The sequence below is a fragment of the Typopeltis vanoorti genome, chromosome 18 (assembly GCF_054136105.1).
Source record: "Typopeltis vanoorti isolate ZY-2024b chromosome 18, IOZ_Tvanoo_1.0, whole genome shotgun sequence".
Lineage (NCBI taxonomy): Eukaryota > Metazoa > Arthropoda > Arachnida > Uropygi > Thelyphonidae > Typopeltis > Typopeltis vanoorti.
This window is the reverse complement of record NC_143566.1, coordinates 97,585,153-97,600,952: the sequence shown is the minus strand read 5'-3', so window position 1 is coordinate 97,600,952 and position 15,800 is coordinate 97,585,153. Positions and strand designations below refer to the sequence as shown.

The 15,800-nt window shown below is 38.2% G+C and overlaps 1 protein-coding gene across 10 annotated transcripts in view; it reads right to left on the bottom strand.

The window, feature by feature from the left end:
• LOC150096973 (centrosomal protein of 76 kDa-like) overlaps positions 1-15,800 on the bottom strand; it is a 224,173-nt gene that overhangs the window by 172,956 nt on the left and 35,417 nt on the right. For all 10 annotated transcript variants that reach the window (XM_090408529.1, XM_090408522.1, XM_090408523.1 and 7 more), the window contains exon 2: positions 4,507-4,617. In XM_090408529.1, the coding sequence (XP_090264655.1) occupies positions 4,507-4,560 (54 nt within the window). In that variant the 5' untranslated portion in view covers positions 4,561-4,617. The remainder of the gene's footprint in view (positions 1-4,506; positions 4,618-15,800) is intronic.

Here is a 15,800-nt window from a genome sequence, read left to right as displayed (position 1 = left end):
TTCCTGACTCACATAATCTTTGTATAATTTCCTGGAATGACCTTTTGTTCACACATCACCTATTATCCTATACAATAATTCCATATATCTATTTGGCAATTAATGTGAAATCATTTACCTCTATATATACAAGTAGCCTACTAATCTTACTATTATTATAGACTCCTCTCACCCAATCATGTCACCCCCTTCTTCTTCTCCTCCTCCTATCTGCTAAGTCTGACCACATTCCCTCAATCTATTCTCATATTCAAAATATTTCAGCGTCCTGATGATAGTCTTGGTCATTTACCTCTATACTCTCTCCAATGCTTCCTCATAGCCAATATAGCCAGGTGGCCAGATCTATCACCTGGTCAACAGCACAAGTCCAAAGGATTGAGAAGAAGGTGAAATTGTTCCACTTCACAAAGGTGATGATAAGGCTAAGAATACGAATTCTAGGCTGATCTGTATGTCTGGAGCTGAAGTTAAGGTATTGGAGAGCTTGTTGAGGGCTAGAACAAAAGTTGTTTCATAACAGTAGTACTCTTTGTGCTTGTCAGTATCTCCTTATCCATATATATCAGCATTCTTTGCAGCAGCAGCCATTTTTTGGGTAACCTTTACAACTTTTGTGATGTGTCCCATGAACTTTGATTTTTTATCCACCCAGATCCTTGCTTCCACCTTGTGAAACAAACTTCTTCTTCCAATATGTAGTAAATAGTAAACCTCATTCCATCTTCTCTGGCAAAAGTGCATAACTTTACATATCAACACTGAAATAATATCCCCATTCTTCAGCTCAAAGCACCAACCTATTCAAATCTCCTCTTGTAATAATAAATTAAAAATAGTTTTAATATTATTTATTAATATAGTAATTTCTAGCATATGGCAACCGTTTTTAATTGGTAAACAATTGTTGTATGTACCTCATATTCCCGCAAGCTATGCTTTATCTACAAAACACAGGATTCAGTGGAACAAAACAAAAATCTTACACTACAGTTATTTTCTTCTGGAAAGACTTTACAAAGAAAGCTGTGAAGCACACATTCACAACCCAAACCTGAATAAAAGTGATTGCCTAAAACTTTCTCAATTTTGGAAAGTTATATTAACTAACTGAAAAAGAAAACTAAAAGGCTTCACTTCGGCAATGCAAAATTATTCAAATTAAGTGGATATTGAATCCAACATTATTTCAAAGCCGAACAGAGAAACTATAAGAATTTCATGCTGAATATAGAAACTATAAAAGTTTCAGTGGATCCAAGTGTAAGCAAACCTTTCATGACAGGGGCAACTCGTAGTAAAGATGGAGTAAGCTCTGCTCACTATCCTTAATATTTCCCATAATGTAAAACACATCTCCTAGTGGAGATGTATGATGTTATACATTATGGAGGGGGGATTAGTGCCTTTTGTGATGTGACACCTTTTTAGCAACTCGTATATTAAAGTATAAGTTCTGCATCACTTCAACCTGAGTATTTATTTACATTTGGGTCTGGCTTCCACTAATGAGACCTCAAATAAAGGTCGAAACTGTCTGCTACGAGATACATGTCTGCTACGAGATGTGTTTTACATTATGGGAAATACTAAGGATAGTGATCAGAGCTTACTCCACCTTTACTACGAGTTACCTTGTCATGAAAGGTTTGAATATGCTTGAATCTGCCAAAACTTTTATAGTTTCTATATTTGGCATGAAACTCTTATAGTTTCTCTATTCAGCTTTGAAATAATGTTGGATTCAATATCCACTTAATTTGAATATCATGTTGGCGGCTTAATGGATTTTTTACAACACTCAAAAAAGAATTAAAATAGAATTTAATACTTCCTATATTTCGTCCTAGTCACTAGGACATCTACGGGGATTACAAAATCAATTAATGTAACATGCACACACAAATCTTACAATACTAAGCCCAACCACGTGGGTGACACTAAAGTCCTATCTAGGTTGGGCGCCCTCTAAGGGCGGTAGTAGGTGTCCTGGAATGTAAGGTGGGACCTCTGGTGATGAGTGTTTCCCAAATCTTCGGAAGCTTAATGCAACCATATTTATTAAGATTTGGTTGGTTTCTGAGAGCTGCTGCTGCTTCTAAGAAAAGTCTCTCTTTCTTGAATTTGCTGTGGTGGAGCATGGTGGTTTTCTTCCATGATACTCCGTGAGTGGTGTCCAAAACATGGTCAGCCAAGCCTGAATGGCCATAGTTGTGTTTACAGATGTAAGACTTGTGTTCCTCCAGGCAGATGGATGCTGATCTGCCTGTCTGTCCAAAGTATGCCAGCTCTTACAGGAACAGGGTACTTTGTAAACTCCAGGCAGCGAGAGAGGAGGGAGCTGATCTTTCGTAGAACAGATAAGAATAGCAAGTTTGCAGTAGGGCTTATATGCTGTGTGTAGGTTGTACTTTTTTAGTATCTTGGCTATTTTTTCAGATGTGCCACGGATGTAGGGTATGGTGATGGCATTTTTAAAATCTTGTTGACGAGAAGGACAGGGAATCAGGGAGGAACTGATTTTTTTTTGATACTGTGTTTGCTGTAGCCATTGGAGAGGAAAGTGTTGTGTATGTGGTTAAGCTCAGTAGTAAGGGCGGTTCCACTGGAACAAAGATTGTGGGCTTTCTTGGTAAGAGTTTTGATGATGCCATATTGTTGTGAGGGGTGGTGGTGGAAGAGTTTGTGAATGTATCTGCCTGTGTGTGTGAGTTTTCTGTATACAGTGAAGCCAAGTGTATCATTAGACAGGCATGTGACTAAGGTGTCTAGGAAGGGTAAACAATTGTTCTTTTCCTTTTCCATAGTAAACTGGATTCTTGGATATAGGCTATTGAGATGACTGAGGAAGGAGTCTAACGTGTCTGGGCCATGAGGCCAAATAGAGAACACATCATCTACATATCTTGGCCAGATAGAAGGTTTGAATGGGGCTGAGCCTATGGCTTGTTTTTCGAAATCTTCCATATAGAAATTGGCAGGGGGGGTGAGAGGGGGAAACCCATGGCAGTTCCCTCTATCTGCTTGTATTTTGTTCTTCCAAGAGAAATAAAATACCCAGAGTTAATGGCAAAGGAAAAGAGATCTAAGATGTCAGAGGGAAAAACGTTTTCTAAGAGAGAGATAAGGTGTCAGTTAAGGGAATATTGGTAAACAAAGAGGAGATATCAAAACTTACCAATATGTCTGCATTATTCAAAGTTAAATTTTCTGTGAGGGCTTTAAAGTGGGTCGAGCTTTTTATATAGGAAGTGGACCTTCCGGTAAGGGGGATCAGAGAGTTGGCCAGCTGTTTAGACAGTCTGTAGCAAGGTGCATTGGTGGCATCTACTATAGGCCTGAGTGGGGAATTGGGTTTGTGGATTTTTGTAGATGCCACCATACATTCCAGGCCACCTACTACCGCCTTTAGAGGGCGCTCCACCTAGATAGGACTTTAGTGTCATTCACGTGGTTGGGCTTAGTATTGTAAGATTTGTGTGTGCATGTTACATTAATTGTTTTTGTAATCCCCGTAGATATCCTAGTGACTAGGACGAAATATAGGAAGTATTAAATTCTATTTTAATTCTTCTTGAGTGTTGTAAAAAATCCATTAAGCCTCCAACATGATGTCCTCATAGCACTTAAGCCTCTACACACAAGTAATTTGAATATATTAACTAATACTCACCATTCATGTGTTCCTTCATTATAATTAAATTTTGCTTATAATTAAAAATAACGAATTAATTTATTGTAATTTATTTTAAATATCTATTAATGCAGATGGAGCTATTCTCCTGCAGCCAATGGTACATGTAATATCACATGCTTTCAATTAAATTGTTCTTTTTAGAGTTTTCCTATAATTGTATTGACAATGGCTTTGAAACTTAGCCAAAAATTTTACAAATCAAAATATTAAATGTAAGTGATTCTGGTAATAATATTTTATGACCAGAATTCTTCTGCTTTATGTCTGATTTTTAGATGAATGGTATCTCTTCTGGACCTAGTTCTCACTGATGAAACCTCAATAAAGGTCAAAAACCGTCTTGGTAGTGGCCCTTCCCATAATGCATAGCATTATACATGTCTGAAAGGATATGTGCTTGGCATTATGGGATATAAAGGCAATTAATGTGAAGTCATTTGCCTCTATATATACAAGTAGCCTAGTCTTACTATTATTATTATTACAGTAATATAATAATAATAATATATTATAATATATACATTTATTATTATTATATATAATAATAATAATAATAAATGTCACAATATAAAAATGCTACTATAAAATGCACTTTTTTATAATTATCCAATCAAATTCTTAGTTTCTTAACAAGATGTTGAAACATGTAAATAATTATATACTATGCTTATCTATTTAATTAAATAGGTAGCTATATAATTAATTTAATTAGACATCCATTTAGTTAAATATTTCTTTCTATAAAGGATTTTATTCTAAAGTCTATATATTCATAAGTGTGAACATTAAATAAAAAGTTTGATACCAACTTGAATTATGTGCAGTATTTGATCTTTTATCTGATCTTCTGTATTTTGGGCCATTTCAGAAATACCAGTACCAACTAATATCAAATGGTTTTAGAGCTTTTTCATTCTTATCTAAATGGAAAAATATGGAATGAAAGAATCAGTCTAATTAATTAATTAGTCTGATTATTACAAAATTAAATGAATACATTATCAACTTGAGCTATAGAAAATATCTGCTCCTTCAATAAATTTGAATGTATTTCAATATTAATTTAATTAATATTAATTCATAATTATTCACATTTATTCAATATATTCAATACACTCCCATACACAGAAAAGGCCACAAAGCATATATCAAATAAATGTTGTTTAGGAGATACTTGTGTCATGAGAGGTTTCTTCATTTAACACTAAAAAACACAAGGGATAAGTAATACTATTTATTTAAGGCAATATATTTCAGCATGAATATCACAGGATTACCTATAATATTATCTGTGATATTCAGGCTGAAATATATGATCTTAAATAAATAGTATTACTTAACCCTTGTGTTTTTTCATGTTAATTGAAGAAGGCTCACGTATCTATTAATTATTACTATTACTTGACACTTCCAGGCAGTCCAAGACTCATTGAGGGAGGACACTTACTCTACAACTCTCCGTCTCCACCACTCACATCCCATCGACTACAGTGAACCGCATTATCCACACCAATGCCATCTACCACCACCACTAATATTTTCGCAGATAATCACAAACATCCATGCCCATGGCGGGATTCGAACCCACAGCCTTTTTGGCTGGAAAGCAGATACACTGACCACTCGGCCGGCCTAAATAACAATTAATAATCCTTCATGGGGAAGAAATAACCAAGAAGACCAGTAAATTTGGAAAATTATCAGTGTTACAAGATAAGCTGCAAGCAAGAATAGTCTTTCTCAAAAAATGCACTGATCCCAAGATTATTCCAAATTTCACAAAGATGAAGGAATCAATCCGGTCCCCAAGTGCTCATAATATCTATTTCAATGCAAGCCTATCACTTGTCCACAATTAATTATGAGCTGCTAAATATGAACTAGTTATTAATATGTGGCTTATTTCTGATCTCTAAAATTTTATTACCTCAAATGTAGACCTTCAACTTTCCAATATAGTTCTCATTGTGGCTAAATGCTCTCTGTGCCATTCATTTAACAAACACAGTTGTCATTTAGATCTTAAAAATTTTCCCTTGTCATGAAGCAAAGTGTACCAATTTTCTGTTCCAGAAAATTGAATAGTAAACATTTCAGGATTCCCATTAACCAAAAGTGAAACTCTTATTCTTTCAAAAGGACATGATTTCTCCATAGTTTCTAAAAGGATACCTTACTTAGATTTCCTCTTCAACATTGAACAGAACTTATTCATTCTTATCTAGTGAAAATGCTAATGAGCACATTATAATCCTTAAGATGCAACAGTCATCTCATTATTACTAAGTCAGACAAGGGGAACATGACTGTTGGTACGGATTCTGCTAATTATAAAAGAAAAGTATGGGATCGATCAAGTTGAAGTTGTAAACCCTGATGGAGACACCATAGGAAAACTTAGAAGTTATTTTGCTAGAACCCCAGGTTTTATAGTTTACCCAAGATACACAAGACATTCCTCTTTGTCCAATTGTTGCCTGCATAGACTCAGCTACTTATCGAATAGCCAAATTTTTAGCACACCTATTGAAACCTCAGATTGGCAACTCGTGTTCATTTATTAAAAATTCTTCTGATTTTCTAGATAAAGTAAAAAATGTTTCCCTACTATTCACTGATGTAATGGTTAGCTTTGATACAGAATCTCTCTCTCTCTCAACAAATGTTCCTCTTGAGGATACAATACATCTACTTTCAGAAGCATTTTCACAGGATATAGTGAAACTATTCAACTTTGTTATATATCTGGATATTTTATTTGTTAGGATAAAGTTTACAGTCAAACTGATGGAACCACAATGGGAAGTCCACTCTCCCCCGCACTTGCTAACTTTTATTTAGAACATTTAGAAGACATACTTTTCTCATCCATACACCCTCAAGTCTTCATTTTGGGTTCATTATATACACAACGTTTTTGCTATCTGGCCCCATAATGAAGACATACTGCTTATTTTTTTTATTGAATATAAACAACCTACATTCATGAATTAATTACTGCTGTTTATCAAAGCCTACTTTCACTGGATACTACACTCAACAGAAATCAACTCATCATCCATCACAGAAGACTGGAATTATAAAAAAAACTTTATTGCAATGTGCTCATATTATTTGTTCTACACCTCAACTATTACAATAGGAACTGTTAAACATCAAATGATATATGAAACTCAATGAAGTTTCATATATCATTTATTTTATTTATTCATCATTTATCATATATATTCATATTATATATGAAACTCAAAGCTATTGCATGGCCCTTTCTCCGAAAGGGCCATGCAACAGCTTTTTAATTCCTACAATCCTAGCTCAAATAACAGAGAAACAGTATGTCAAGTTCCAATTCCTTACATTTCTGGCATCTCAGAACCAATTTCCAGAATTCTTAAGTACAATTTAGTGGCTGTGTTTCAACTTATTTTCACTGTATTGATGACAACACAGAATGATAAGAAAATAATATTTATTAACTTATTTGTTGATATTTCACTGGTATTATATCCATCATCTTCAGAGCACAAAAACAATTTGTCACAGTATGCAAACAACAACAATTTGGCATAGCAGTGGGACTAGTTTGTAACAAACAACACAAGGAACTAAAGTTTTAATTAGGCACTATCTACATCGGAAAAAGAGAGAAAACAAATATTAATTAGATCTTGAAATGACCGTCTCCCAGAATTTGATAAATTATAGAGCCATACATTATAAGCGCCTCCATAGTGCATTTGAAGAATGACGGTACATTGGGCCCTTCGATTGGAATAGGCCTAAGTTCGATTCTCGTTGCGACAGGAGGAATCTTTATGTGGGCTTTTTCAATCGAAGGTGAGTTAGCCGATCTCAAACGGAGGTAGCAGGGTTTTTTCTCCCGGAAACTCGGGTTTTTCATCCCGCATACAGACAAATCAACCCTTCAGAACACACGCAATTTACAGACAAAAAAAATACTAGTTGTGGTGGTGGTGATGGGCGGTAGATGGCGTTGATGGAGATGACTGGTAGTAGAGGTTGAGACAGTTGTATAATAGTTGTCCTCCCACGATGAGTCCTCGGACTCCTTGGAGGTGTCACGAATAATAATAATACTTGTTGACATTTAGAGTATGTTTTAAAGCTTCTGTTGATTCCAAAAACAATCTGTTTGACCTATAATGATTCCTGTGTAGCATTTCTGTTTTCTTCCTGTGCAAAGCAGTATCCAAGACATGGTCTGCTAGACGAGACTTGCCATAATGATAGTGCCAGAGGTATTTTTTATGTTCACCAAGGCTGATGTTGACAGTTCTTCTTGTCTGTCCATAGTAAGCCCAGTCAAAAGAACAGGACACTTCATAAACTCTTAGATCTGATAGAGAAGAAAGTTTGTCCTTAGGTGAACAGATGAGAGTTGCCAATTTGACATAAGGTTTAAGTACGGTCAGTAGCTGATATTTCTTGAGCACGCTAGATATCTTTTCATGTGTGCCTCGAATATATGAGATGGTAAGTTTTTTTGCTGTGGTCTTGTGTCGTAGGCAATGGAGGGGATTTCTGGGGAGCATTTAGTATTTTTTCTATTCAATGGAGATTATAGTCATTGGCTAAGAAGGTGTGATGTGAGTAAGTTCAGTAGTAAGAGCATTGTCATTAGAACAAACTGCTCTAGCTCTGTGAGTTAGTGTTTTTAGGATACCATACTATTGAGCTGGATGATGGCGTAAGTATAAATATCTCCCTGTATATGTGGATTTTCTATAAACAGAAAAAGAAAAGGAATCATCTGGAAGATGTGTGATTAGTGTATCCAGGAAGAACGGACAGTCATTAGCTTCCTGTTCCAGTGTGAAGTGGATTTTAGGGTGTTGGCTATTTAAATGCACTAAAAATGCATCCAATGTGTCTGAATGTGGCCAAATAGCAAACACATCATCACAGTATAGAAAAAACATTGGTTTGAGAGTGGCTGTATTCATAGCTTTTCCAAGTTTTCTATATAGAAATTGGCTAAAGGGGGGAAGGGAGCCCATTGCTGTCCCATTTAGTTGTTTGTACATCTTCCCTTTCCATGTAAAATAACCTGTATATACTGTAAATTTAAATAGTTCAAATATATCAGGGGAGAACTGTGACTTTAGCAAATTAAGGGTCTCAATGGTACATTTGTAAACAGTGAAGTGATATCATGACTAATCATTACATCTGAACTTTTTAAGATATGGTTTTCAAAAATACCCTTTTAGGTGAACAGAATTTTTAAAAAAGGAGAGAGAATTATCTGTGAGGTTGGATAATAATTTAGCTAAATGTTTAGCAAGTTTGTACGTGGGACTGTTTATACTATCCACAATAGGATGTAGGGGTGTACCTTGTTTATGAATTTTAGGTGCTGCATATATTCTGGGTGTTTTAACATGAAAAGGCTTCAGTTTGTTAACTGTTTCTTTTGACCAGGAAGTGATTTTTTTCAATAATCTGCAAACTTTATTCATTTGAGTGTTAGTGAGATCACGATCTATAATTTGGTATATAGACTGGTCTTGTAAAAGTATGTGCATTTTGCTTTCATATTCAGCTAAATTCATCACCACAGTTGCATTACCTTTGTCTGCTTTAGTTATAACAATATGGTTATTACTGTATAGTTCTTTTAAAGCACTGATTTCCTTTTGTGGAATTTTGTTTTTAGGAGGCTTGGAATGGATTAGGATGCTGGCCACATTCAAATGGATGTTGCTGGAGAAGGTCGTATATTCCTCGTTCAACTGAAGCCATTATTTTGGCTTTTGGAACTTGCCTAGGAGTAACAGCAATATTATGCCCTTGATTTAACACATTAGCAGCTTCATCCGTTAGGGCTAGATGATAAATACACAACAACATGATCTTGTTGTAATTGCAGTCATTTCGTACCATTATGATGATGGAGGATTTCAAATTTTTTCTCGTGCCAGTTTTTAACTTTGATGAATTCTTTATTAGCCATTGTGTCAAAGATGCTGTCAAGGATATCCCACGGTTCCAAGTTTAAAACATCCCAAAGTTCGTCGTGTAGAGCCTTGATAACTACATTTATTTTTGAGAGCTCCATACGAGCATTAATCTAATGGTTAATTTAGTGGTTACTTTTCTTCCTATCAACAAATTACCACCATTGTTTCCATCTTCAAAAGATAAATGGCATCTTGACATCTAAGGATAAGGAGGTCATTTTGTCTCTTTATAAGAATTTTATAAGATCACACCTGGATTTTTTTTGTGTGCAGATTTGGTCTTCTAGATTTCAAAGGGAAAAAGAAGCTGTGAAAAGAATGCAAAGAAGAGTTACAAAGATTATATCCGGATTATGGTGGCAGTGGATTTGAGCTGTGCTGAAAAAAGTGCTTTTTTAATCGGCAAATACTGTGACACAAACTCAATTGGTGTAGCACAACAATGTAGCACACACGCAATTGGTGAGTTTGTGTTACATTGTTTTTATGTAATACAAGTGGTTGTTTTTGGAGTTAGATGTTGTCTCTATATTGTTCATTTTTGGTTACTGAGAAGGCAGGGTCGGAATCAGATGCATAGCGGTGGAAGAGAAGAAGATAACACAAGAGTTCATTGTTTAGATATTTAGTATACTTAAATATGTTTTATACTTATACCTATAGTTATACTCACTTATACTTATTTATTGTTTAGTTGTAGTAGTTTCTCGCCACTATTTTGAATAATGGCAGCAGTGGCAACTCCAATTGCAAACGGGCATCACCAAGTCCCCCCCCCCATTTAAGGACTTATTATCCCTTATTATGTCATTTTGAATGACATAATAAGGGATTTTGTGGCATGCGAGACTTGTGGAATGTAGTATGCATCCCAGGGTTGTATATGTGGCAGGTGAGAAGAAGGAGAAATACGTACATACACAAAATGCAGGCAATGAGAAGAACTTGGTGAGTTAGAGATGACTATAACTGACCAAGCTGAGACTATAACTGACCTTGTTGAGTCAGAAGTGGGAGATTCTCCAAGTAGAGAGATGAGTGGTATGATAGAAGGCGAGAACAGCAAGAGAAATATGAATGAAAAAATGAGAGTGGGAAGTGTGGAAAGGTTGAATGATTGTGAAGTGTTTGGAGATGGTCTCAATTGGGAGGATGAATGGCAAACAAGAGTGGCTGACTTGCAGAGAGAGATAGATAGATGAGCTGAAAAAGCAGGTGAAATGTCTCGGGAATGAGATGAGAAGTGTGAAAGATGAGATTAGGCGAATGGAAGAGATGAATGCAAGGTGGATCAGAGTGAGAGAGAGTTATGGGAATGATAGAAGAGGAGAGAATGGAAACAGTATGAGAGAGGGAATGATAAGAATGCAAGGGGAGCACTGGAACCAGAGATAGAGTGATATCAGAAAGGCAGGTAAGTAGGAGAATACAGAGAGAAAGTGTCAGAGAGAGAGAGAGAGAGAGAGAGAGAGTGAGGAATGCAGATGAGTAATCGAGGAACAGGGTGGTAAGAGGTATAATGTATGTGGACTCAATGATCCATGGTTTACAAGATATCATGCGTGAGGAGTGTTTGTCTGGAGGAACGATAGAAAGAGTGGCTATGGCAATTAAAAGGGGTGAAAGGAGGATGAGATGATTGTGATGGTAGGAACGAATGAATTAAGAGCCAATGTAAATCGGGCGGTGAGAAATATGAGATTCTTGCTTGATGTTGTACTCAAGAAAACACAGAGAGGAAAGATAGTGTGTGTTGTCTAGGTATGTGGGGGGGTGGGGGGGGGGGGGGGTGGGGGGGGGGGGGGGTGGGGGGGGGGGGGGGTGGGGGGGGGGGGGGGTGGGGGGGGGGGGGGGTGGGGGGGGGGGGGGGTGGGGGGGGGGGGGGGTGGGGGGGGGGGGGGGTGGGGGGGGGGGGGGGTGGGGGGGGGGGGGGGTGGGGGGGGGGGGGGGTGGGGGGGGGGGGGGGTGGGGGGGGGGGGGGGTGGGGGGGGGGGGGGGTGGGGGGGGGGGGGGGTGGGGGGGGGGGGGGGTGGGGGGGGGGGGGGGTGGGGGGGGGGGGGGGTGGGGGGGGGGGGGGGTGGGGGGGGGGGGGGGTGGGGGGGGGGGGGGGTGGGGGGGGGGGGGGGTGGGGGGGGGGGGGGGTGGGGGGGGGGGGGGGTGGGGGGGGGGGGGGGTGGGGGGGGGGGGGGGTGGGGGGGGGGGGGGGTGGGGGGGGGGGGGGGTGGGGGGGGGGGGGGGTGGGGGGGGGGGGGGGTGGGGGGGGGGGGAAGAACTTCAGCCCAAAGGCCAAGAACTACCAATATAGCCCGCCAGGGGGCACAATCAGGACTTTAGGAAAATGTTAACTTCCTAGCTTCTGTTCTCATTTGCTGTTATGTAGTACTTGTGTGCACGTGTCTTTGTAATAAGTTCCCAAGAAGATGGCAACGTGACGTTTGCCGAAATATCGGAAAGTATATATTAAAGTTTATTTAATTTATATTTCTAGTGTATGCTGTCAATTCCTTAATTATTAGTTATCATGTATAACCAGCGTATAAGCCTCTCAACCAGTCTTACATCATCTTCAAACAGTTGCATATGACTTGTTAAACCTATCTCAGTATCATTAATAACCAAATTAAATAACAATTGTTCCAAAACAGATCCCTATGGCATACCACTAGTGACTTTCCTCTTCTGAGAAACTACGCACCCATACACAACTTGCTAATACCTATCTGAGAGTTGCCTACCCAGCTCATGAATCTATCATTCAATCCCTTCTGCTTTTCTGCAGTTACCAACTCGTGATGTGATGTGACAATCTATCAAAAGCCTTTACAAAATCTCAATATACCACTATATATGCATCTCCCTTGTCCAATACATTTGTCACCTTGTGACAGTGCATATCCAAGTAAGTAAACACAATATATTTTTAACAAACCCATTCTGACAAACATGAAGAATACAACGTTATACCGATGGATCATCAGACACCAATATGATTAATGGAGGCGCTGGTGTTCTCCTTCTACTCCCGAAAGGTGAAAAACTTTCAATAAAAGTTGGATCTGGGAGAATCGCTTCCAATTTTACCAGCGAACTCTACGCAATAATTAAAGCACTAGAAGCCTACTTAAATCTATCATCATCTCAACAATCTGAAGGAATTATAATTTACAGTGACTCAAGATCAGCTATGGAGGCAATCAAAAATGGCAATACCAAGCTCACACAAGACATCCATAAACTCTTAAATCATCTAAAGTGTTTAGGTAAAAGTTGCATTCTACAATGGATTCCTGCTCATGTAGGCATTGATCACAACGAAGCAGCTGATAAATTAGCAAAAGAGGCCAGAGAACTCAACCAAGAAACTCATATGATAACTCTTGCTGATGCCAATGCACTAGCAAAAGCTAAACTAATTCCATTGAAATCAGTGATACAACATCAAATTCCCGAGATCAATGCTGACAGAAGGACCTCCACTACGATAGCAAGACTACGAACAGGACATTATAGAGGAATGAAGATCAATACAGATGATACGAGAACATATAGAAACTGCAACAACTGCCCCAATACGGAACTGACACCCACTCACATCTTTACCTGTCCAGCAATTACAGCAACCTTGCAAGAAATAGATCCTAATCCTGAACAACAGCTCTATACAAACAAAATCACAGACATAGCCAAAGCAGTACAAAGAGCGCACGGAAACATCTAAGACTCTTCAAAGGACAAGACAACAACAACAACATGAAGAATACAACTGTTATCAACCCACTTTTGTATCCTAGCTCTTAACAACCTCTCCAATACCTTAAGTACAACTCCAGATATACAGATCAGCCTGTAATTTACAGCCTTAGCCTTATCGCCACTCTCTGCAGACTACAGATAATATATAGACAGGAATGAAGAGATAACATCTGGGAATAAGAATAATGAATTCATGTTGAAAATTTTTGAAATTATGCTTATTATTACATGGTATCTCCATGGAGTTATTCTGAGAGACCCAAATTAACTATTAGATATACAAAATCTATCACACCCTTTCTTGAACTCATTCACTGTAAAGAAACTCACAACTAATTCTGGAATCCATTCCACTCATTCACCACTCTCCACACACAAAATCTAGTCTGCATAGCCCTGGTAACTCCACTCTTACACAGCTTCTACAGATGAGCCTCAATTCTCTGACCATTTGTCATATATTGAAAAATTTCCTTTTGCATTAATTTTATAAAACTCCTTTAATGTCTTAAAAATTCCTATCATGCCCTCTCTTTTACACGTATCAACAAAACTTTGTACCACCTTCAACCTATCCTCATAGGGACCATTCTACACACATCACCTGCATAGTTATTTGTCTCTGAATCTTCTCTAACACCTCCTGGTCCCCAAGAAACCCAGATGACTAAATATTATTATTATTATTTGTCACCTCCAGGGAGTCCAAAGACTCATCGAGGGAGGGCACTTGCTCTACAATTCTGTCTCCACCACTCAACCCACCAACTGACTGCAACTACACCAATGCCATCTAACGCCGACCATCACCACTACTATTTCCACAGACAATCACAAACATTCATGCCCACGGAGGGATTCGAACCCTCAGCCCTTTGGCTGGAGAGCGGATACGCTAACCACTCAACCAGCCAGGCTGGAAAAAAAAAAAAAAAAAAACGCTTGCATGTGCCAGGGATCGACTAACTCGGGAACCGGTTTTTAAAAAAGGCTTCGAAAACGTTCCTCCAGTCAATGACTAGACTAGAACTGAAGTCTATCTTTGGGTGGCCTACTGCAGAGGATTCAAGCGCGCCACTTCCACTGAACTACACAAACCATCCAAATATGTACCCAGGATTCAAGATGCAGCTGAATCATAGTCTTATAAAGAGATAATAACTACCTATCTCTACTTGTTAGAGTGTTTTTCAACATCCAAGTAATCATTTCAATTCCTATTTTACTAACTTTTGCAATATGCCCTCTGAACTTCAACTCTCTATCCACCATTATCCCCAAGTTCTTAGCCTCATGAATTTCCTGCAATCCAGTACCATCAATATGATACACTGTATGCAACCTTTTCCACCCAAATTGCATAACCATACATTTTGTAACATTAAATTGACAATTGTTATCCATTGCCCACAATGCCAATTTATTTAACTTATCCTGCAGGATATCTGCATTGCCTTTATCAACTATTGCTCTTCCCAGTTGTGCATCAAAATACTGAATATCCCCCCCCACACACACACAGACTTAAATCTTTTCCTATATTCACTGATATACAAATTAGGGAGTAGTAGCTAGCACTAGTACAGAACCCTGAGGTACTCCACTAGTAATCCACATGCTCCTAGTTTCCACTCCACTACTTTCTCATATCTGTCTGCCAGTTCCCCCCCCACCCCCAATCCATCCTGCTAGCTTCATATCCATTTCCATTTGCTCCAACTTTTGTAATAGTTTTTCCATGTAATATTCTGTCAAATGTCTTTGCAAAGTCCAGCAGTATCATGGTGTAGCCATTTCCTTTATCCAATTTCCCTGTCACTTTATATTATAAAATGTGAATAAATTACTAAGCTAGGACCTATCTTTTTCAAAACTGTGCTGACCACTATACAGTACTGCATCCCTATCCACGAGCTGTTGGATTTTAACTTTAACCAACTTTTCTGATACTTTAACAACCACTCTGTATATGTTAATTTGTCTTGGAGCCACCTGTATGCAATGGAACTATCTTACCCTCTTTCCCCTCCCAGGAACCACTGCCAGAGCTGAGACTTAGATTGAACAACTTCATCAGAAGCAAGTTAATTCTTTTTCTCACTAATGTAGGGTGACCAACTTTTGAACATGAAAATAAGGGATATTGGGTCACAACAAATTTTAGCAAAATTTTTGGGATGTGAATCCTACAGTAATTGATAGGATGGTTTATATTTAAAATATACAAATAGCAATTTAAATTACAGTACATCAAAATATTTAATATAATTTTAAACATTTATACTTAAATACAATTAAAATATCCATACTTCTTAGATTAAACTTATTTATATTTATCAACAGATGCTGCAGCAGCTTTGATTTTCTTG